The sequence below is a fragment of the Dermacentor silvarum genome, chromosome 5 (assembly GCF_013339745.2).
Source record: "Dermacentor silvarum isolate Dsil-2018 chromosome 5, BIME_Dsil_1.4, whole genome shotgun sequence".
In the NCBI taxonomy this organism is placed as follows: Eukaryota; Metazoa; Arthropoda; class Arachnida; order Ixodida; family Ixodidae; genus Dermacentor; species Dermacentor silvarum.
In genome coordinates this window covers 69,672,279-69,693,212 of record NC_051158.1, presented here as the reverse complement: position 1 = coordinate 69,693,212, position 20,934 = coordinate 69,672,279, and the positions used below count along the sequence as shown (strand labels likewise).

The 20,934-nt window shown below is 42.5% G+C and overlaps 2 protein-coding genes across 3 annotated transcripts in view; both read left to right on the top strand.

Annotated features, from left to right (window-relative positions):
- Positions 1 to 4,972, top strand: part of LOC119454164 (uncharacterized) — a 29,707-nt gene extending 24,735 nt beyond the window's left edge. For both annotated transcript variants that reach the window (XM_049667130.1, XM_049667129.1), the window contains exons 7-10: positions 275 to 322; positions 2,876 to 2,911; positions 4,102 to 4,240; positions 4,897 to 4,972. In XM_049667130.1, the coding sequence (XP_049523087.1) occupies positions 275 to 322; positions 2,876 to 2,911; positions 4,102 to 4,240; positions 4,897 to 4,910 (237 nt within the window). In that variant the 3' untranslated portion in view covers positions 4,911 to 4,972. The remainder of the gene's footprint in view (positions 1 to 274; positions 323 to 2,875; positions 2,912 to 4,101; positions 4,241 to 4,896) is intronic.
- Positions 4,973 to 7,743: 2,771 nt separating this feature from the next.
- LOC119454162 (putative protein TPRXL) lies at positions 7,744 to 19,346 on the top strand. The gene is made up of 4 exons (XM_049667956.1): positions 7,744 to 7,879; positions 11,465 to 11,620; positions 14,473 to 14,666; positions 19,284 to 19,346. Exons 1-4 carry the CDS (start codon positions 7,810 to 7,812, stop codon positions 19,344 to 19,346), a joined length of 483 nt encoding a protein of 160 aa, XP_049523913.1. The 5' UTR covers positions 7,744 to 7,809.
- The last annotated feature ends 1,588 nt before the right edge of the window (positions 19,347 to 20,934 follow it).

Sequence of the window (20,934 nt, the reverse complement as noted above, 5' to 3'; positions counted from 1 at the left end):
AATTGAGTAGAAAGGGAGCCAGAGGTGAAATATTCGTTGGTAATAGACAATACTGTTCCATTACCTTTGCTTCGAGGACCCTGTGCAACCTACCTGTCTGTTCAAGTTCACACTTAGGTGTAGACTACAAAGTGATTCCTCCGGTATTAAAGACTCGTCGCATTCACATCACAATATTTTGTTGAGGGCCACTGGTGGTGTACACGTACATGTGATCATTAAGGAAACCTGCCTGTTTATTCCGCTGTTTAGTTTAATCTGTTCTTTTTTGCAGTGCGTCGACGATACGCTCAAGCTTTGCAAAAATGGAACGACAATTGACGTGAGTATTGCTTGTGTGTTACTATGGGCTTTGAAAAACGAGTATAAAAAGCTGCTTAAGTAAACACACTCGTGGGGATTAGTGGTTCTACCGGAGTGCATTGGAATGGAAAACTGGTAATGATATAATGTAATGATGTAATGATGCCTGGTGGTATATAATTATATCAGTTGTAATGTATCCCACACAATTTTAACAGCGGAGCTGTTTAAGGCGACCTTCAGTCCGTGTGTCGCGAACAGAAAATATGGGCCGATCCTGGCGGTAGTACAGAAAGAGGGCAGGCGCAATGGCACATACTCCTGTGAACTAGCGAAGGTGTTTAGGCCTAGCCCAAATACGTGACCAATACCTTGCGATAGCCAATCAATAGGTAATTGATAATCGATCAATAATCACTAAATTCTGGGAAATGCTGGGGATGACTTTATAGTGCTTAGCCTAGCGCAATTACGTGGCCAGTACCTTGCGACATGCAATCGATAGCCAATCAATAGGTAATCAATAATCCATCAATAATCAATAAATTCTGGAAATTGCTGGGGATGACTTGGTAGTGCTAAGTGCCGATCAGCTCCGCTGTTTCTTTAGCCTTGCACCACTAGTGCAAGCTAAGCTAACTTTTCTGATTATTTAATCTAAGTGTTGTATTAGGGGAGTGCTACTTTGGAATGAACACATGACTTTGTAAGAAAATGCTTGCTTACACCTGCAAGTGGCTTTGCATTGTTGGCTTATGAACCATAAGGAGGGCTCTCAAGCACTTCACTCCTAGTGTTTCCTTGCTGGCCTACAAATCCGCAGTACTACTAAAACTTTATTCCGCGGTAATTATTTGGGATCCGTTTGCGTTGACTAATTTAAACAAGATTGCAAACTTAAAAAAAGCTGCCCATTTTATCTATAACGGTTACGGTCAAACATGTGTAAGTGCACTGCTAGCGAGAGCAAATCTTCCGCCCATAAGTGAAAGAAATAGAGTTCGTCGTCTAAAACGTTTACATCAAATAATTAACTGATGCTATAGTATAGACCTCAATAAATTATTGTCTTTCTCTTCACGTTATGCCACAAGGAAACGTCAGAATCTCCCTATTGCACCCAATGACGCAACATGTATTTTAAAAATTCGTTTCTTTTTGCGAGCACTATCCGAGACTGGCATCGTCTGATGTTCTACAAGTTGTTCTACGGATGTTGTTCTACAACCATCTCTTGAATTGTTTGCCACTTGTCTCAAACATCTCACTGAGCTTCACGTTTTGCCATTGTTCATTATAACATTGATATTGTTCTTAGTTTGACTATTACAGTTATCTCTAAAATATTTGCATTATTGTATCACTAACGATCAACTGAATTATTTTCTTGTTTTCTTGCATTTTATTTTTGTAGCATTAGATATTTTATAAAGGGTAACATTTAAACTTGTGCAGTTCCGTGTTCCTAATTATATTTTCTTTCCATATTTGAGTTTGAAATTTGTTAAATATTGTATACCTGCCAGAACGTTTTCATTTTTACTTCTCCCGAAATGAATTGCCACCGTGCTAAAATCCCTGCATGGTATTGCAGTATCTAAAAATGAATGCAGAAATAAAAATAAAGAAATATAAAACTTTGTTAAGGCTGAAAAATAAAATATACCGAATACTAAAGAAAGTCACAGGCCTGCCCGCCCCACGCAGCACTCATAGCTTAAGCTAAGAGAAGCGGCTCCATAGACGACCGTCTCTTTGCGGCGTTGTTACCAAAACGCGCTGAACTGTCCGCCCGGCGTCGACGGCGAGCTGCGGCTTGTGCTGCTCTCTGCGCAGTGGTCTGCTGAGCCCGACGTTGCCTGGTTGTAGCCACCTGCGTAGCTCTAGATTCGCTTATTCAGGAGCAGTTCGTACCTTGTGAGGAGGAGCCATAACGTGTGCCGAAGAGTAAACAAAGGTATCGAGACTACGCAGCGCTCATGTCACATCCCTTGATATCTGACATGATACAATGCAACTGCTACCTGTCCTGACATCTGGTGGAATACAACGCAGCGGCAATGCAAAGTTAGCACGTATCGACGCTACGGGGCGCGGTTCTCACATCGTGTGACTCCTTGCGTGCTAGGGCGCCTGTATGGGACATTTTACCGCAGCAGCTAGCAAACGCTTGCATGGCACAGTGGTAGAGTAGCTGACGGCCGCGCAGAAGGCTCGGGTTCGATGACGGCGAGGACTAGGTATTTCTTTCTCATTCCCCCGGTGCACCGGTGGCGGCGGCGGCGGCGGACAACATCGCCAACCGAAACGGCCATTGGATTGAGCCCATAGCAGCTAACGCAGTAATAATCAGCGCTGACGGATGCCTCTGATCTATAAAAGCACTTCACGGATTTCAGTCTTGTCAGTGACCCCGAAATTGTCTAGATATATTGGTGTCGATTATCATGACAGCTGACTGCAACTTCCAATATTAGTATTTAGTCGATAGCTTCCGACTGAATCCGTGCATAACAGCGTGTACAGTGAATGTTGCTTGCTTCATTTACAATCGTTCCTTTTCCATTTTCAGACTTCCATTGTAGAATCCCTTGTCAAGACAGTTGGGGTAAGTGCAGGTGGAATGAATATACATTGCAGCGTGTTTGTTACCGTCCTGTCGGCTAGCCATCAGCGCATTAATTGACCTAAGACATAAGTGTGCGCTTGTTGGTCTCGAGAGCTACGAAAGCAGACGACGGAAGCCTGGCGGTAACGACAGAAACACTGCGTACAGAGATAGTCAACGTGTACTTACTCATCCATTGAAATAGCCACATTTCTGTTATCCCCCGATTTTTACCGTGAACATGTTTTTGTCGCAAGTGTCGATAGCTTGTTTTTATGTGTACAGCGTGTGGACGTGGAGCCTCCCTAAATAATTATGTGATGTTATTTTAGCGCGCACTCCAAGACAATAGCGCCCAGGAGGGAACAGTACCTTAAAGTATTTGCATAAGTTTTATTGCAAAGTTCTGGCTAGCTTGCCTAAGGCATTTTTAGACAGCGTTTTGTGATCTGCGGCTGAAAGTTCTTCCAAAAACAAAGTTGTTTTCTTTAACTTTGCATACAAACAATTTCTACACTTTGCTGAAAAACAGTTAACCAATGAGAATATGCGATCACATTGCTTGTTCTTGAGGCTTTTATTTCTGAAGCGCTTACAATACAATAATGTGAAATAACACCACATCAAATCGCAATAAAGCGTGAACTGTTCTGGTGTTGTCGGCGGCCAGATATGCGTACAAAAACAAAAAAAACAAAAAAACTTAGGAAATTGGATTCTATCATAGTCAAGCAGGATTTCCTTGGTTGCATATGTTTTGCACATAGCAATCAAGTGAATTCGATATACTGCAGTCGGTATAGGAAGTATACAGAGCACCAATACGATGCAGTAATTACGTTATCACTTACTAGTGAAGGAACTGAGGCATTATCTTCTTCCACCGACATCAAATGTAACGTAATGCAAACTTTAAAACGCACAAACTGCGCAAGGTCTATAGCAGCAGAGGTACATTAACTAAAATGATCAGGTCTTTGGAGCTTGTGCTAACGCCTGTTGCAAACACATGCGTTGGCTCTCGGGCAGCTGGATGCTGGCAGATGCTTAATATAAGCCTGACGTGGGAATAGTGTTGAACGTGTTTTTTACTTGACGTGTCACAATGCGCGTGGATTTAACTGTGCGAAATAAAAGAACAGTGAGAAACCTAATTTTGTTTCCGTTTCGTGTTATTTTATCCATAACAGTGCATCGTCAAGGACTTGTTCACCACCCCACCAGACCAGACAGTCAGCAACCTTTTGTGCGATATTGCGAGAACTCTGTCGGTCGTTCTTGGAAAAGTTCCTGGCGGCGGCATTCTAAGCAAACCAGTAACTCAAATCTGTGAGTATCGCGTATGGGAAATAAAACTTTGCAGCAGTAATTCAACAGGTGCTTTAAAGAAATATGAAATTCTGTGCGAATGTTACATAAAATATACCAAGGAACCAAAGTGGGAAAATAAAGTTATATATATATATATATATATATATATATATAACTATTTTATTTCAGGAAGAAATTGAGGCAGTAATTGAGGTAGTGATGCCACATACCATGTAATCAGATTTTCATTATGATAACTGTGCGATTGCGGATTTCTATTTTACATTTAGATTTGCTGCAACATATAGAGGCTTTGTATTCATGTAGAACTAACGTTGCTTTTTGAACTTTTAGTGGCGCCGCAGTTCTCAAGACTATTTTATGTATGTCTTAGAGTAAACGCAGATCCATGTTTCATTTCTTGGGCTCTTTATGACAATTGTGATACATATGACAAAGTGGAAACTGGGGGAATGGTAGAACCACAATATTTTATTAGTAGCGCGAATTCTTAATTTTGAAGTTGGTATTTATGTTCCTTTTATGTAATATTGCCTGATGGGCGTATAATGTAGCAAATAGTTCAGCATGGACTCAAAAGTGACAAAAAAAAAAACGATGCAGAATATACGAACAAACCTTAGATCACCCATGTGTTTTCTTCTTCTTTTCAGGCGAGTCGAAGTAGCCTCTGCATGCTACAGCTAACCCACCTTCACACTGATCCCGCCAATAAAAGAAGGAAACAAACAGTGTGTTTTATTTTACGGCCCACCCACCATGGTTGCTTAGTGGCATCGGTGAGGTGCTGCTAAGCCCGAGGGCCCATCTTATCCCGACCATGGTGGCCGCATTCCGATGGGGTCGAAATACAAAAACCTCCATGTAATGTACCTTGGGCACACGTACACGTGCATGAAATCATTTCGAGAATCTCCCCCTACGGCTTGCCTATTATTAATATCGTGGTTTTGATACGTAACCCCCCGAAATAAACAAAAAAGATTTTACCGCCCCGATATCGTCAACAACTTTCTGCATTAAGAAAAGTGGGTGAAGGGTGGAGAAGGTAGTGCGAACGTCTTTACTGAAAGCAAAATAAATAAAAAATGTATCTCTATTGATAAGGACTTGGAGGGGGGAAGGGTTGTGTTAGAATGGGGTGGGGCGTAGGGTCAACAGTAACAGTGCTGGCTTCCTGAAGATATTTTAAGTTTGTGGTAGCTAAACTGCGATATATGAGCAGTTTTTTTGACATAGACGAAAGAAAATAACGACCACGTGTAGCTCTAATATCTCCGTTTGGTATGAAGAAGACCGGGTCAGAGGCATTGTGGTGGTGCGCGGCTAAATGAAGCAATTGAGCTGGTACAGCTCTACGCTGGGAATGAATTTGCCGGCTTGTAAACATTACACTGTTACGTCCGGGCAGGCTGTGTCGCACTCACGGGGGTTTCCAGGTGCTCGAAGGCCGCCGTTCGGAAACTACAACGGAGCACCTTTTGTCAAGACGTTAAACCATTTTTTCACAGCCGGTAAGTGGCACGTATACCTCTGCTTCCCATTCAGTTCTTTTTTCTCTTAGAAGGAGCTCGGGCAGTGGCCAACGGAGAGCGAGAAACGCTCACCGCTAAATATGGTCAATCACGCATGCGCTTCCAGCATATTGTTACTGGGATCGGGGATCGGTCGAAGTACGGGGTACGAGGTACGGGGATCGATACCCCGCACCTCCACCAAGATGTTACGGGGAGGCAGACACATCAGTAAAACGTACTTACAATATATTTACAAGGCAATGAAGCGCTGAACCATATGGGTGAAAGCGCGCTAGATCAAAAACGTCTTCTTTATCGACGCTCCTCTTGAGGAATAGTCCCGTGACAATAGGAGGCAATAGGTTGGTTAGTAAGCCCAGAATCACCAGCTACTCTGTGGAGCGCTTGAGGTGCCATATGCAGGTGTTGTGAACTAGATTCGGGGAGTTTAGTCATAGTAGCGAGCTGCCGCGGTGTTTTTCATGAGCGAGAGCGGCCATGATGTTGCAAATTCTCGCGTGTCCTTAGCATATTGCAGTTGCCGTTTATAAAAGACTACGGCCCGCTCTCTGGCAGTCTTGTACGCGGAATAGTAGAACAGCAAATGATTTTAATTACGTTTACAATTGTATTTAATTCCAACGACAAATCAAAGATAGAAATGACTTCCAATACATTCAATATTGATTCTCTTCGTTCCCGTAAGTTCCAGCTTTGGTGTGTGTACTGCAATAACATCTATAACGTGGTCTGGTGCCTTTTTGTTCAGTGATTTTCATTGAAAGGAAAGTTCCAATAATTGCTGCGTTTTCAAGTTCACATCGGAATGAGCCTCATCAAGAACACAATGTTGAAATCGCCCCTCGAGTTTCGAGATGCCGCGACAATATTATAACGCGCCTATTTCAACAATTACGTTGACATTCCTGCGTCACGATTTACATAAGCAATAAAACTGGCAGGCCATTCAACCCTTGGTTGAAGTCGAAGAAGGATGACATCTCCGTGGCTGAGATAATGGGGTGCATGAAGCTCAACTAGAGGGTGAATCGCCTTCCATGTCTTACTCTTCAGTTATCATCATAATCACAAACTTCCTCATTATTATCATCACAATCACGATCGCCATGAACAATAAAAATAAGAATCGTCATGATTATCATCAGCAATCTATTCATGGTACCATAATAATCCTCATCATCATTGTCATATCCATCATCATCGCGGCTCACAGAATAATTTATACAAATAATCATCATTATCATCATGATCACCAGGTTTGTAACATGCTTATACGGCACTATCATCCTGATCAGGCGCATGAATATGTTTAAACAGAAACGTTAGAAAATGAAATGCCCGATTTGGTAAGGTGGCGCTAAGTCGCCAAGTAATACATTGTCTTCAAAAATTAGAGCTGCTTGTTTCATCAGAGACACATGCGTCATGCAAGAGGGCCTGAATAGAAAAATGCAACGCTAATATGCAATTTCCGGATCACGTGAAGCGTTGCATGCGCGTAAGGGTTACGCATTCTACAGCGCCACGACAGCCTTGAGTATATGGTTCATGATAAATGTTGGATTGGCTGCCACTTGCGTCATAACCGCCCGGAGAAGCTCGCGACAGCTGCTACGTACACCTCATAGCGCGAGTACTTGCTGTGATCTGCACTTCGATATATTGCAGCATTTTTCCTTGAAAAATTCGAACGGGCCCTTTTGGAGCGGATGTTGCTGGTATTACCGTAAGCGAGTGAAATCGCCCCATGTTTTGCTGATCACTGGGCACCACCCGCACATGTACTTACGTATAGAAATAAAAAAAAACACGATTTCATAAGGTAAAACACTGAAAGTAAACTGGCAGCCAGCTCCGCGTCTGTAGAGGCACCTGCGGCTTCACGGTTCTCTGGGAATGAGGGAGTGGTCTGTAACCATGGGCCTTCTCAGTTCTCTATAAATAGGTGCCTGCAGCAACGGTTACGCAGGCGCATTAGCAGTCTCACAGAAATCACTCTGTATATAGCCATATAGACTCACGCTAGCTATGAGCTGCGCGTTAATATTTCTCGCTGTCTGCCTACTAAGTTCTCCTTGCAGTCTTGGGGCCAGTGATGGTATGCACTACTTTGTTTCTTTCGACATTGTTTTATCTAATGTATCCAGATGTGTTCGCTTAGAACGTCAGATTGCTTAGCGATGTACCGGTTAATGAAGAGGTTACGAAACTTGCTTTAACGAATAATTTATTATTTAAATTAGGCTGCTGAGCTTTCCAATTGCTAAACTACTTTAATTTCCGGTTTTTCTAAAGGTCTAACGCTTTACTGCTTGAAGTTATACTTTTTTGCGAAAAATTTAGATAAGGCTTTGTTTAAGCGAGATACGTTAAACCAACCCCACCGTTCTAAAGAAACGCTTGTTTGCAAATTCATGAGCAAACGTAGTCACGTATGATATAGGAGGCACCAAGTAGTGGCGGGTACATTTGTGGCCATGCAAAAGAACATTTAAATTCCAGAAAAATTGCAAGAAATACGAGCCATTGAAAAAACTTGATATTTTGTTTAAAGATAGGGAGTGTAGTTTTCGCAGCGGAAGACAGTAAAAGTTTTATCCACATTTTTTGACGTCATCTTTGATTGACTAATTCATACCTTATATTTATGCCGGATCATTTATAGAGGTTGGTTTATGGGAATTTTCGGTTTGCGTAGTGCTTATGAACTTGGCGCAAGCTGAAAGAAAACCTTCTTTCTATGTTTTCCGTTCTCCGTGAGGTATTGGCTGTTGCTATTTCTGATTTGTTAGCTCCAGGTAAAATTGCTACGCCTCGCGATTTTGTAAGCCCTGCCGGAATTTTCATTTTCTTGCCTATTCTGTCCCAATAATGGTTCTAAGGAAAAAAATTCATCGATGACTACGATACTCCCTGATGTGAAATTTGAGTGTAGCTCCACACGTGTTTTCAGAGTGTCTATATTTTCTATTATGATTATATAGGTACACGGTTTATATTAAGAAGAGAACGCTGTGGCTAGCGTAGATGGTGCGGACAATCCATCTCATGCAGCACATTGCAAACGTAGCGAAATGTGGCGCGACTGCGTCGCTGATCGGGAGATCACGAGAGACAACGCGTGGGTGACGCTTGGACGCGATTCACAGCAGCCGCCACAGACAGACTTCCGTTCATGCAGCGCTTTGTTTCCATACAGACGGCCTGCGTTGCTCTGGCGCCATATCATGGCCATCGTCGCCGCACAGTCTGTCTTGCGCAGCACTGTTTTTCTTCTCACGCTTTCTTTCCGCCAACGACGAGAGCGGCGCTTCGTCGCGGGGAAATCGTGCCACGAGTGTCAGCGGCGACAACACCCAACAAAGGGTAATGTCGAGCCTTGCTCGTAGCAGTGATCCCCGTCTCGCACGCTGGTACCGCGGACTGACCTCAGCAGCTGACGCCGCAGACGAGCGTAGCCCTCCCCACCTCATGCCACCTTGGCCCCCCTTGGAAGCGCAGATGAGATCGCCCATGCTGCTGAGGATACCGTGGCTTCCGGCAACTCAGCGCATGCGCAGGCTGTTTCCCCTTCATTCCTTCTCCACTTTCCGCCTCATGCATGCTTTATTTTCAGCCTCCTCTTCCTATTTCCTCCTCGTGCTCTCTTATTTCATCTCCCGCTGCGCTCCCCATTCGCTTTCATCTCTGTCTTTGTTCGCTCGCTCGTGACGAGGTACGTCACTGAGGCACGCCGACGCTCAACGCAGGAACGCGAGCACAAGAGCTGCGCTCTAAAATTTTTCTCGGGCGGACCGTCAATTTTGCCGCCAAATAGTTATTACGCAAGAAAATATACCTCTACTGTTCTATGGAGGACAACCTCTAACTGCAACCTGGATCATATATGATACAGCAAGTAACATTTGCTTCAGAGAACCACCCGAATGTATCCTAATGGGATTAGGATTTTAGGGTACTTCAAGCACTTTCGATGAGGTGTTTCCATGCCTGCCTGTATGTGTCGGCCTCCAACCATTCCCCGCCACTTTGGGACATGGGTAGTCCGTGGTCACAGGGGTAGAACATCGGCATGTTGTAATGAAGGGAACCGTGTTCTAATCCAGTTATCGGAGTAACTTGGGCGACGGATATGTGAGATAGGGTATCCGCCCTCATCAGTTAACCCATTTCGCAACAGCTTGTGTTACTGGGTATGAGAGCGTGGTTATTTTCCGCTCTTTAACAAACAGTTTTTACTGCATCTTGAACTGCGTATGTGAAATTAGCTATGTGCCACTCTCCAATGAACGTCTCTGACGACATTGCAATTTGGTGTCACTTGGTATAAGCCACTGGGTATGTGCTGCTATTCAACCACAAAACTTTCATAACATTTTTTCCTAAGTATTCGGTGAAGAGCACTTGCCGCACTGTCATGTTACCTGCTAGGGTCGCCAAGGTCGTAGCCACCAGCATCACCTGCGAGACCAAGTTGCCGGCGTCATCTGAGTTTCCCAACTCTCGCGATATATTAAGGCAAACATGTCTGAATATATATTCACACACGCACCACGCGGGGACCTTGCTGCGAATAGTAAAGTATTGCTGTTCAATCTCCGGTTTTCCGCCTTCTTCAATTAGCAATAGTTGGGTTTGATACCTTTTTGCAAAGATCACCCGGAAGTATTTCATGTTGTAAGAGCATTTTAACATCGGTAATCTATAATTGGAGTACTTGCTAAAGCAGTGGAAATGGCAACATGTCACACAAAAATAAGAACGGTTTATTTTTTATCAAAACACTTTACTGAACCCTTTATCTGGGAAGTACGAAAGGCATGGCCTATATTTGTTTCCTTCTTCATATTGAACAAGTACAGAGAACACAAGATATGAAAAGTTTCTTCAAAACTAAGCTACACGCATTAGCTCAAAAATTTGTTAAGGTGCCGGTTGAAGATAAATTTGTGGTTCAAGACTTATGTTTGGTACTTGCTTTGACAAAGTAAACGTGTGTTCTCAAAATGAACCTCTGTGAAGATAAAGAATTAGCGCTTGCATAAACAAACAAAACGATTTTCGCAGTGGCGAGATGATGACCATTACGCGCGCTAAGAGAAGGACGATGCCTGTGTTTTGGTCTCCAAGACATACTCTTCTTTGTTGCTACCGAACTAGCTTTTAGCCACAGGAACGTTTGTGATGCCCTTTGTCAATCCTCTGTCAGAGAAAAAAATGTATTCTATCGTAAATATTCCCATTCAGTTTTTTCTTTTGTAATTTAAATGTCAAGTTCTTTAATATGTAAATTCAATAGAACTCATTTATATATCAAGTAAATTTTAAAGTTCATGGATTCCAGTAACCAGATTTTTTTTTAATAGGATTCCTCAAAATTAGTATGTTTTTTACCTTTGCACCACCCCATTCTTGACCAACCCCCTAGGATGGATTGCGCCAGGACACTGAGAAACATCAACAACAATAACATCTGCTGCTGTTCGCGCACATTTGCGCAAGAATACCAGTGAGGCGGAGGTAGATAAACAAAGATGAATTTAAAAGTACTATAACTTGAATTTGTCTAGCTTTTGGAGATGTTTTTCTTAGGTCATCGGTATTGTTTAGCTGCCAGTTAAATGGTTAACGTACCGATCGTTTAGTTATTGTAATATACATGACATGACAACTATGAACGCAGCCACCATGGATCCCGCATTGACTGCAGCGGCTACTGATGAAAGTACATCGGACGAGCCATCAACCTCTGATTCATCTACAGCTGCTACTGATGAGGGGACTGTTCCAGATACAGAAACCTCAGAGGATGGCGCCTCAACGGCTGATGCAGACTCAAGTAAGGAACCCGGTTTTTCAGAGATGTCTGGTTCTATAGGTGATGTCAAATCAGAATGGTTGTCACTTCCCGCCTATTGGTGAAGATTTGCGCAGATATTTTACAGGAAAGAAAATTAGGCCTCAGGAAGGCAAGACCATCATGCCTATTTTTACGCGTTCAAATATCCTTATTGTGGTGACTAGGAGAACAACGGGAGGCCATATTGGTATTTGCTTTTCTCAAGTACCTAGACACATGCATAGTTATGCACAAACACAGGCCAATATTTACTTGTGAACACAATTAGCAACATTAGAATTTTGAAATGGTGCACTGTAAACAAGCGATGAATCTTAGTAAAGAAAACAGATAATTCAAGATGAGAGACACGGCGAAGAGAAACAAATTTTACAATGTTCTTGTTTCAGTCATGACTTACTATCTTTAAGAAGGCGAAAGAACATCAACGTTACTGTGCAGCATAATCCCATTGATGAATTCACATAACAACATTGTAGGCATACTTAAGACGATCATAGAGATTCTAATGCTCGATATGTGACACACAGCGAATAGATGGTGGATGCTGAAGCATGACACATATCGAGCTTTAAAATTTTACATTTTCCTGCCCCTTGCATAAGACTAATAAATTAAAGTCCTTGCTATGGGTATTACATCAGAGCTGTAAAAGAAATGTCTAGGTAAACCTTTATATATCGTGATTTTACCTTTATTATGGTCATTTAAAATATATTGTGAACTAATAAGAGCAATGCTGCAACGCAACTTCCTTTGCAGGCAATGCAATGTGGTTGTGGATTAGTAAGTACAGCAACCGTTTTCTAGCCGTAAAGTTTTTGGTTTGATTTCTACTATTAATGATAACTTATTTGGATTTGTATGGGCCAGACCAGATAGCCTGATTAAGAAAACTAGGTGGAAGTGCAGAAAGCCTTGCTTTCATTTTTTATATGGACAGAAACATGTAGGTTATTTGGCCGATTCAAAAAGTATTTATAGAAGTAGTGTTGTGAAAAAGAACAACACATCAATTTTTCGTCTTTATGCGACATTGTTACTGTTTAAATAAACTAAATGAGGTCGACTTTTCGCACGACAAAACGTTTGTAGAAATTCCAACGGAAGCAAATGATCAGGATACTTGAGACGTAATTTTATGCTGCTATTCTGGGTATTTGCAAGCGCTATCTGTTATAGTAATGCCACTTGTGGTAGTGAAATGATCCTGCACTAGCAAATAATAGCTGAGACATAAACTGCCTACTGTCAGACGAAGGACAAAAAAGGCTACAAGCATAACTTCTAAAGTAATTTTAAAACAACGCTGTCTCCTTGGTAGAAGGCTCTGTCACAATATATACAGAGGAGAAAAACAAAATTGACAACCTCTAAAACTTCATAGGAATTTAGCAACTGCCATCCCTTCATGGAAGTGTTCTTCGTAACGAAGAAATAGAGTTTGCGGCGCTGCTCAGCTCAGAACTCCAAGACCAACTTTGGGCCGTCCAGCGAGCCATGGATGCCGTGCGGGAGCAACAGCACCCAGTGGCCATCGAGGCGGCCCCAGGCCCAGGCCTCCCAATCGCCTGATTTAAAATAAAGTTCTGTCACTCACGCTTTCCCGGAGTGTGAATCCAAGCTGTATTTCACACTGTAAAAAGTTTTGCGAAAACGAGCTAAAAACGTTAAATTTTTAATAAGCTAAATACGACCCAATTGAATGAAGGGAAAATTTTGTCGTTATCCTGCGAACGAAGCGATTTGATGCTTCTTTGTTTACTACCCTCACTTAGAATTGGCGTGCAGATTCCCCACAAGCATAAAAGGAGGCAGACACTCTCTTACGCGTGGTCCAATTAGTGTTCATTTCTAAAATAATTAAGTGCTACTCACAGACAGGAAACGCAACTAGGAATGTGATGAATTGTTTCGTTTAGCAGTTGTGAAATAATTCTCATGCGCAGTCCCAATATTTCTTCTTGTTTGGCAAGTGACTGACAAGTACGTCGCATACAATGGGTCACCGATATCTCATTTTCTTCCATATTCCTATTTGTGCCATCTGCATTATTGATTTCAAAAGCTTTCGAAAATGTCTAGTGCCTTGTTTTGCCGATATATTGTCTAATGCGTGGCAATTCGGTATCATGTAAGACGCCTTGCACGGGAGCTGTGCAAAGGTTACGTCGTTTTGCGCTGCCTCATACCAATTGAAGCTGAACCCCGTCCATACAGCACTGAAAGTTTTCTTGGGAGCAAAGCTCCAATTGCGAAGCCAGTCTCTTTATTTGTCTTGTATTCATTCACAATAGTCTCGAAAGTTCGCGTAATATTATTAGGCATATCTCGGCAGATGTTTGATGAACTGGACAACTGCTTCACTTGATCTTGACTCAACCTCACTTGTATATTATTTGACTGTACACGCCTAAAATTTAAATTTTGAGAGCTGTGACGTTTTATATGGGTCGCGGCATACGTTAGTAATTTATAAGATTATAGCCAGGTTTGGAACACAAATAAAAAGAAACATGGCCCGAGTGCCTCTGCCACTTCTTAGAGTTAAGATCACAGACCGAAATTGACTGTACACATGAAAAACTAAGCGAGTTCGTGAAGCGAACAGGCCATTAAATGAGGTGAAATTTCTTCTTGCGCACTATACAGCAAATGCGGACTCAGAGAGAATTGTTTTCTTTAAGGAAATTTTTCGTCGAGTGGTCTATATAAAAGGTGCGCACCAAGTTCAATAAATACGACAAATGCAGTTTGGAAGATCACTTACACAGATGCCACCATTTTATACCATTGCAGTACGCTTAGAAAATGTTCTGCACCTTTTACAGATGACGTTACAGCGCAGACCGACAGCGCAGCAGACGACGGGTCTACGAGTGTGCCTTCAGAAGTCACCCCCAAAGAAGCGCCCACCGCGGACAGCACCACGAACACGACGACGGCTGGTTCTGAAACAACCAGCTCTTATTCAAGCGACAACTGCATAGAGGTCACAATTCCGAATATTCTGGGCATAGAAAAGGTAAAAAGAACAAATTTTCATTGCAGGGATTCCTCACCCTATTATACGGTGGTTTTTTGCTTATTTTACTAGACGTGCCTAGACAAGGACCTGCTTGTACTCCCAGCACAACTAGAAACATAAAGATGCAAGCCGGACGGCTTGCGGCATTTATTGCCCTGCGTGGTCCAAGAACCGTGCGATTTCTTTGCTTTGGCTTGGCTTCAATATCTTGCCTATTGAGCCAAGATGAGCCGTATAACATTGAGAACTCTACTCTCTCATAAATGAGTCGTCATCTAGGTCGAATGTATTAGGTTTACGAAATTTTTGTAATGGGACCTGGAGCACATGTAAAAATCTGAAAATTTCAGGTATGCGCTTTGCTAGCACAAGACGACTATTGGCAAGAAATACTAGCAATTGACGATGATTTTTAATTTAAATAAATCAGATTTTTACTAAGAAAATTCAATGAATACGGGTATTACAGGTAAATAATTATTATTCCTAGAGTATATTTGCCATACCAGATTCAGTTTTAAATGTCCTCAGGGCGCTTGATGTGAAATGAGCAACGTACCCGCCGGGGTGGCTCAGTCAGCTAAGGCGTTGCGCTGCTGAGCACGAGGTCGTGGAATCGAATCCCGGCCCCGGCGGCCGCATTTCGATGGAGGCGAAATGGAAAAACGCCCGTGTGCTTGCGTTGTAGTGCACGTCAAAGAAACCCAGGTTGCCAAAATTAATCCGGAGCCCTCCGCTACGGCGTGCCTCATAATCAGAACTGGTTTTGGCACGTAAAACCACAGAAAAAGAAGAAATGAGCAACGTTTAGGGAAATCTATGCAATAACAATAATTTTCCTGCAAGATGAAACGCTCTGAGCGGCACCGCGGACAGGTGCTCGCGCCAGGTTTATTTCTGGTATTTTTTGCATCATAATTTATAACACCACCGAATTTCACATTGAAAGATTTCACTGCTTTCCTGTTGAAGAAAAATGGCAGTTTATTCTCTATTAATGACGTTTCAAATAACCAAATATGGCAATGTACATTGTCTTTAAAAGTGAGGGAGGAGTTTGAACCAAATATGGCAAGTACATTGTCTGTTAAAAGTGGTGAGGGAGGCATGGATGTGTTCAATTACGTTACAGTTAACGAATGCACCGCCTCAACAAATCAGAAGCGCGTTATTAACTCTTACCTTGCAGCAGTTTTCGACAGCACCGATGAAGTCACCAGCTGTCTTCCTTGAACAGCTGACAATAAATTAGAGCTTTGAACTCCTGCTCTCAAAAATGTTCATTAGAAATCTATGCGGCGTGATGTTTCACATGTGTAAGTCAGCCATCTATGAGCTGTTCACGTAAATAATTTTGTGATTTCTCTTATTTGCTGTTGCCTGTTGGAATGTCTTACATATGCGGTGACGAATCCAGTGACCGTTGACAAGAGGAGTGAAGAGTCCAAGCCACTCAGACTGGTTTCCGGACACACGAAATGTTCACAAAAGACACGGGTCCTTCTTCACAACAAATTAGCATACTAGATAAGTTAGTAAGAACCGTCAATGAGCAAATACGTCTCGAAACGTTTTGGCCAAAGACAGCCGGGAAATAGCCATTTTTACGGACGAAAAGCTTTCTGTAGTCGGCGCCTCTTTACATTTTTACAGTTCTTATATATAGGCGTGTCGTAACCTGAAGGTTTTAAGTGCAGGTACTTCATGAATTTACAGTAATAAATAACTCCAGATAAAATCGATAAAACGATAGCCCCTTTATACCGACGTCTTCATCGTTGTCTCACTTGGTTATACCATGATGTTATATTTTATCCCTTTTTTGCCTTCTCCCTCCTAGAACATTTGCATACTTAATCCGCTTCAGTTTGTTGAGTAGCACGGAGACGCATGTATGTACGCTGCCAGATTTATCTGTATTCTAAGAGAACTGGGCTAGTTCGTATTGCTTCATAATTACTACCGGGGAAACAACGAAGACAAAGGGTCCTCAACTCATTGTCCTGTCGTTTCGTCTTTCCCTTTTGTCTTTGTTGTTGGCACTGCACTAATCATGTGCATTTTATTATAGGAGCTTTCTGACGCGACTCGTAAATGACAGTTCGTAAGGAACGTTACCAGGAAAATATATGGTTATTCCTATGATGGCTTGGTACGGATAAGAGAACCGTGGCGCCATGACATAATTTTAAACACGTTTGGGGTCCTGGAGTGCATCTTACACAAAATTTAACCCTATGTTGAAGTGGACAAAGGATGTACTTCAGATGCCAGTGTTACCTAAGTCTTATTTCTTAACAGCACCGGCCTTAGCTGGCGGCAGAGAATGAAGACTTATTTACCTCAAATTTCTGAGCCTTGCTTCTTCTGATGTTTCTTCGCAGAAGCATGCAAGATACTTGCACAATCGTTCGGCAAGACATGACAGTCGGCATCAGAAATGAACCACCCGGTGTTGTGGCAGAATTCTTGCTGTGGAGAATAAGAATGTCCGGTGTATTATTCTTCATGACGTGCAATCCCCATGACACAACAAACGTCTTGGCAGGGCATCGCCTGACCTGCTACATCAAACCCCACAGACACAGATGGATGGATGGATGTAAAACTTTAATAACAGACACAGATGTAGCTCCTTTATTGGATCCAAGCAAGATTTTATTACGTGATCGCCTAATGCGCTTGTCAGTGTAAACGAAGTAGTCAAAGCACATAAAAAACGTATTATTGTTGGTGTCATCGTAATTTTTAGAAGTTTCAACATTGTTCAATTATGCTTGTTTCTATGTGGGCCCACCATTTGTACTTTTGGCTAGAAAAGATGCCAGCAGTTTATGATCATGTCTTCCACTTGTTATAAAAAAACGTAGTGTCGAACGATGTGCATCTATTTCATAAAAACAAGTATTCTGACGACAATGTCCTATCGAGTTTGTACGATGGTTTTTGGTTGCACTACTCAGCCTAAACATAAAACAAACAAACATGTAATTTTTTATTTGCCTTCCAGTGCCTTAAAGACAGCCTCAACTTATGTACAGGAGAGAATGTGAGTATTCTTCACTTAGTGCACGAATATTGTTCTATAATTATATGTACAAAACAAGACTGTATTGTCCGAAGAACTGTGGAAAATATACCGTACTCCCATCATTTATAGTAGAGAATATCAAAACGCATGGTTCATTATGCAATAATCTTGTCGGCCCAACAGCATCGCGCCTAATTACGGAATCAAAACGTTACGTTTCTCCACGCATATAGGTTACAAATCACCTACCTCCTCGAAACTTGGCAAAGCTGGTGACATGTTATGATATCATGTGATGACTATCATTCAGAAACTGAGGCGTACAGGAATTGGACCCTTCGATCTGTTGTTCAAGAAGTGTTCTTGTTCCAGAAGTATTTTGATGGCAAATCTTCAATACTTTTTTGAATCAGAAGAAAGTCATGCTATATTCAATTGATGGCACTCATGCACTTGAGCTAAACCCGCCTGTAGCAACGTCATCACCACCACCGCCATCTTGAAAGCATTTAAATTTTTTCCATAATGCACGTGTGAGAAATCTCAAACGATGTTTCAACAGCATCAATGAGCACACTAGAAGCTCTGAACAGCAGCGACTTGAGACTAGTCATTTTAGAGCGTTCTTAATGGACGTGCGTCAAGCTGACTTCCCATTCTCTCCTTTTTTTCTCTTTTTCCTGCTGCTTCGCTTCAGTTCTTCCAATTAAATTGCGGCTCTGTTATAATTATGTATGGCGGGAAGCACACCCTGTAAAAGTTTCAGAATAAATGAAAATATCTGGGTGATGATGATGATGATGGTTTAATGGCATCCCCTTTGAAACGGGGTGGTGACAGCCGTACTGAAGAGCAATCCCCTATTGCAGCGAAAATATTATGGAAGTATACTATAGTAGAAAGTATAGCTCAATTTATATCACCCGCTACATTTACTAGTAGAATCGGCACACTGTCGTGCATGCACTTTAACTATAACGAAAACATATGATATGTGCCGAATAAACATGTAGCATGTTGGATATCCCAGTTAACATAGGCATGATGTGTAAAAAAGCGTACGAGATACGAGGACGGGACGCACGGAGTTATGTCATCAGAAGGCTTCCACAAGCTGAGAGTATTCCTTCCATTTCTTTAATTAGCTAGTTAGCCGAAATCATTACGCAATTTATAAGTATTTGGTCTAATGGCGCTAGTGTCAATGTCAAATTGTTTATCGTATTCCAAAACATCATATTCGATACCTAACAGGCTACGTCATTTTTCTCATTCAATGAAACGATAATTTTTTTTGTTCTACCTCCACTTTGCGGCTTGTATGTATCTTTCTTCCTAGCCGTTAAGACCACCATGAGGGCGACATTCACACGTTCCTTTATATATTTACATATCATCAACCCGTTAAAATATAGTGAAAAAATTACTTTCTTATTGTCATCATCAGCCGCCCGTGCGAGGAGTCTACGCAGCCTCGCAGTATTCTAGATACGTCAGGGCTTCCTGTCACCATTTCACTTTCGTTTGAGTTTCAAGTGCGACACGGTATGCGATCGTTGCTGTTATGATATTGGTGTGTTCAGCCCGAGGATGCGGTGCCGCTGGAGCAGTGGGACGAGCTTCAATATGCTGACAACATCGCATAGGCCGCGGCAGTAAGCTACTTCGCCAGCCAGCGATCCTGTCTGTCAAAGTGGATGAACTTTTTGACAGTGCGTTGAAGGATGATGCCTTCGATGACTTCGAGTGACGTGCTATAAATGCCGGTTTCCTACGCCTAAGCACATCGTTGACTCAAGTTTTGTTTTGCTAAAGTTTGCAGTCGTAAAGATATTGTTTACGGAAATTTAGTGCCCTAAAATGGAGGGTGAACACGACATTGCGCGTACTCACGTTTCAGATGGCTCTTCGACTCTGACCAGCTCTACTGGTGCGGTAGTTATTCCGTCGGCATCATTCTGCAAGAAGTTCAAGATCAGCCACGTCACAACATCAACAGGGTCTGAACTTGCCGCCCTCCGTAGCGCAGTGCTTTATGTGCACGAACAATCACCAAATAATTGGGCTATATTCTGTGACTCAAAGGCAGCCCTACAGTCACTTTTATCAGCTCTGCGCCGCAGCCCACATGAACAATTGGTAGCAGAGATACGAGTACGCTACCATCAAGCGGTGGTCAGAGGCCACGACATTGTATTTCAGTGGCTACCTGGGCACTGCAACATCACTGGCAATGAATGTGCCGACAAAGCTGCCCGTGAAGCACATGACGAATATGAAAGAATCCCCATACCATTGTCAAGAACGGACGCAGCGCGGCACCTCAGCAGTCTTGCCCATACTATAACTCTAGGAAAATGGCATATACCAGAGTTTACTAACCGGCGCCTATATGCCATGGACCCACAGATGCAATTACGACTTTTACCCGGTTTTAAACGACGTGAAGAAACCTTACTGTGCCGCCTGCGATTAGGAGTTTCTTTTACGAACTCCTATTCATTCCTAATTGGAATGGCGGACAGTGCGAACTGCAGCACATGTGGTGTTGAGGAAACCACCAGACATCTCTTATGTCTGGTGGTTTCCCTAGATACGAAGAAGAGAGGATTGCCCTTCGGACTGCTTTGGGGCACTTAGACGACAGGCCTTTTACGGAGGAGAAGATCTCGGGCCCGTGGCCTCGTGCGTCTTCTATGTACAGGGCTACAAAGGCGCTACTGCGCTTTTTGAAGTGCACAAGCCTACATGACCGCCTGTGATGAAACTTAGCCATGAACGCTTGACTGTAAATGTGTGAGGTGTGAACTGTGAACTTCTCTCTTCCTTCTCCTCTTTCAATCTCTTCTCCCCCTTCCCGAGTGCAGGGTAGCCTACCGGGCTCAGCCTGGTTAACCTCCCTGCCTCTCCCTTATGACTTCTCTCTCTCTCTCTCTCTCTCTCTCTCACGTTTCATATAATCACGATATTGTGCAAACACGACAGCGTGTGTAATCACGTTTGAACATGGTGAAAGAGCTGAAATAGCTGCGTCGTATACACACGTGTATCTAATAGACCAATTTTATGTTTGAAAGTAGGGGACACACTTTATATGAAGGTGCAACATATCCACCAGAAAATACGATAGCATATACTTAGATTTATGTGCATGCAAATTATACCGCACGTGGTCAAAATATAATACGGAGTCCGCCATCACGGCAGACATCATAATCAGATCGCGGTTCGAAA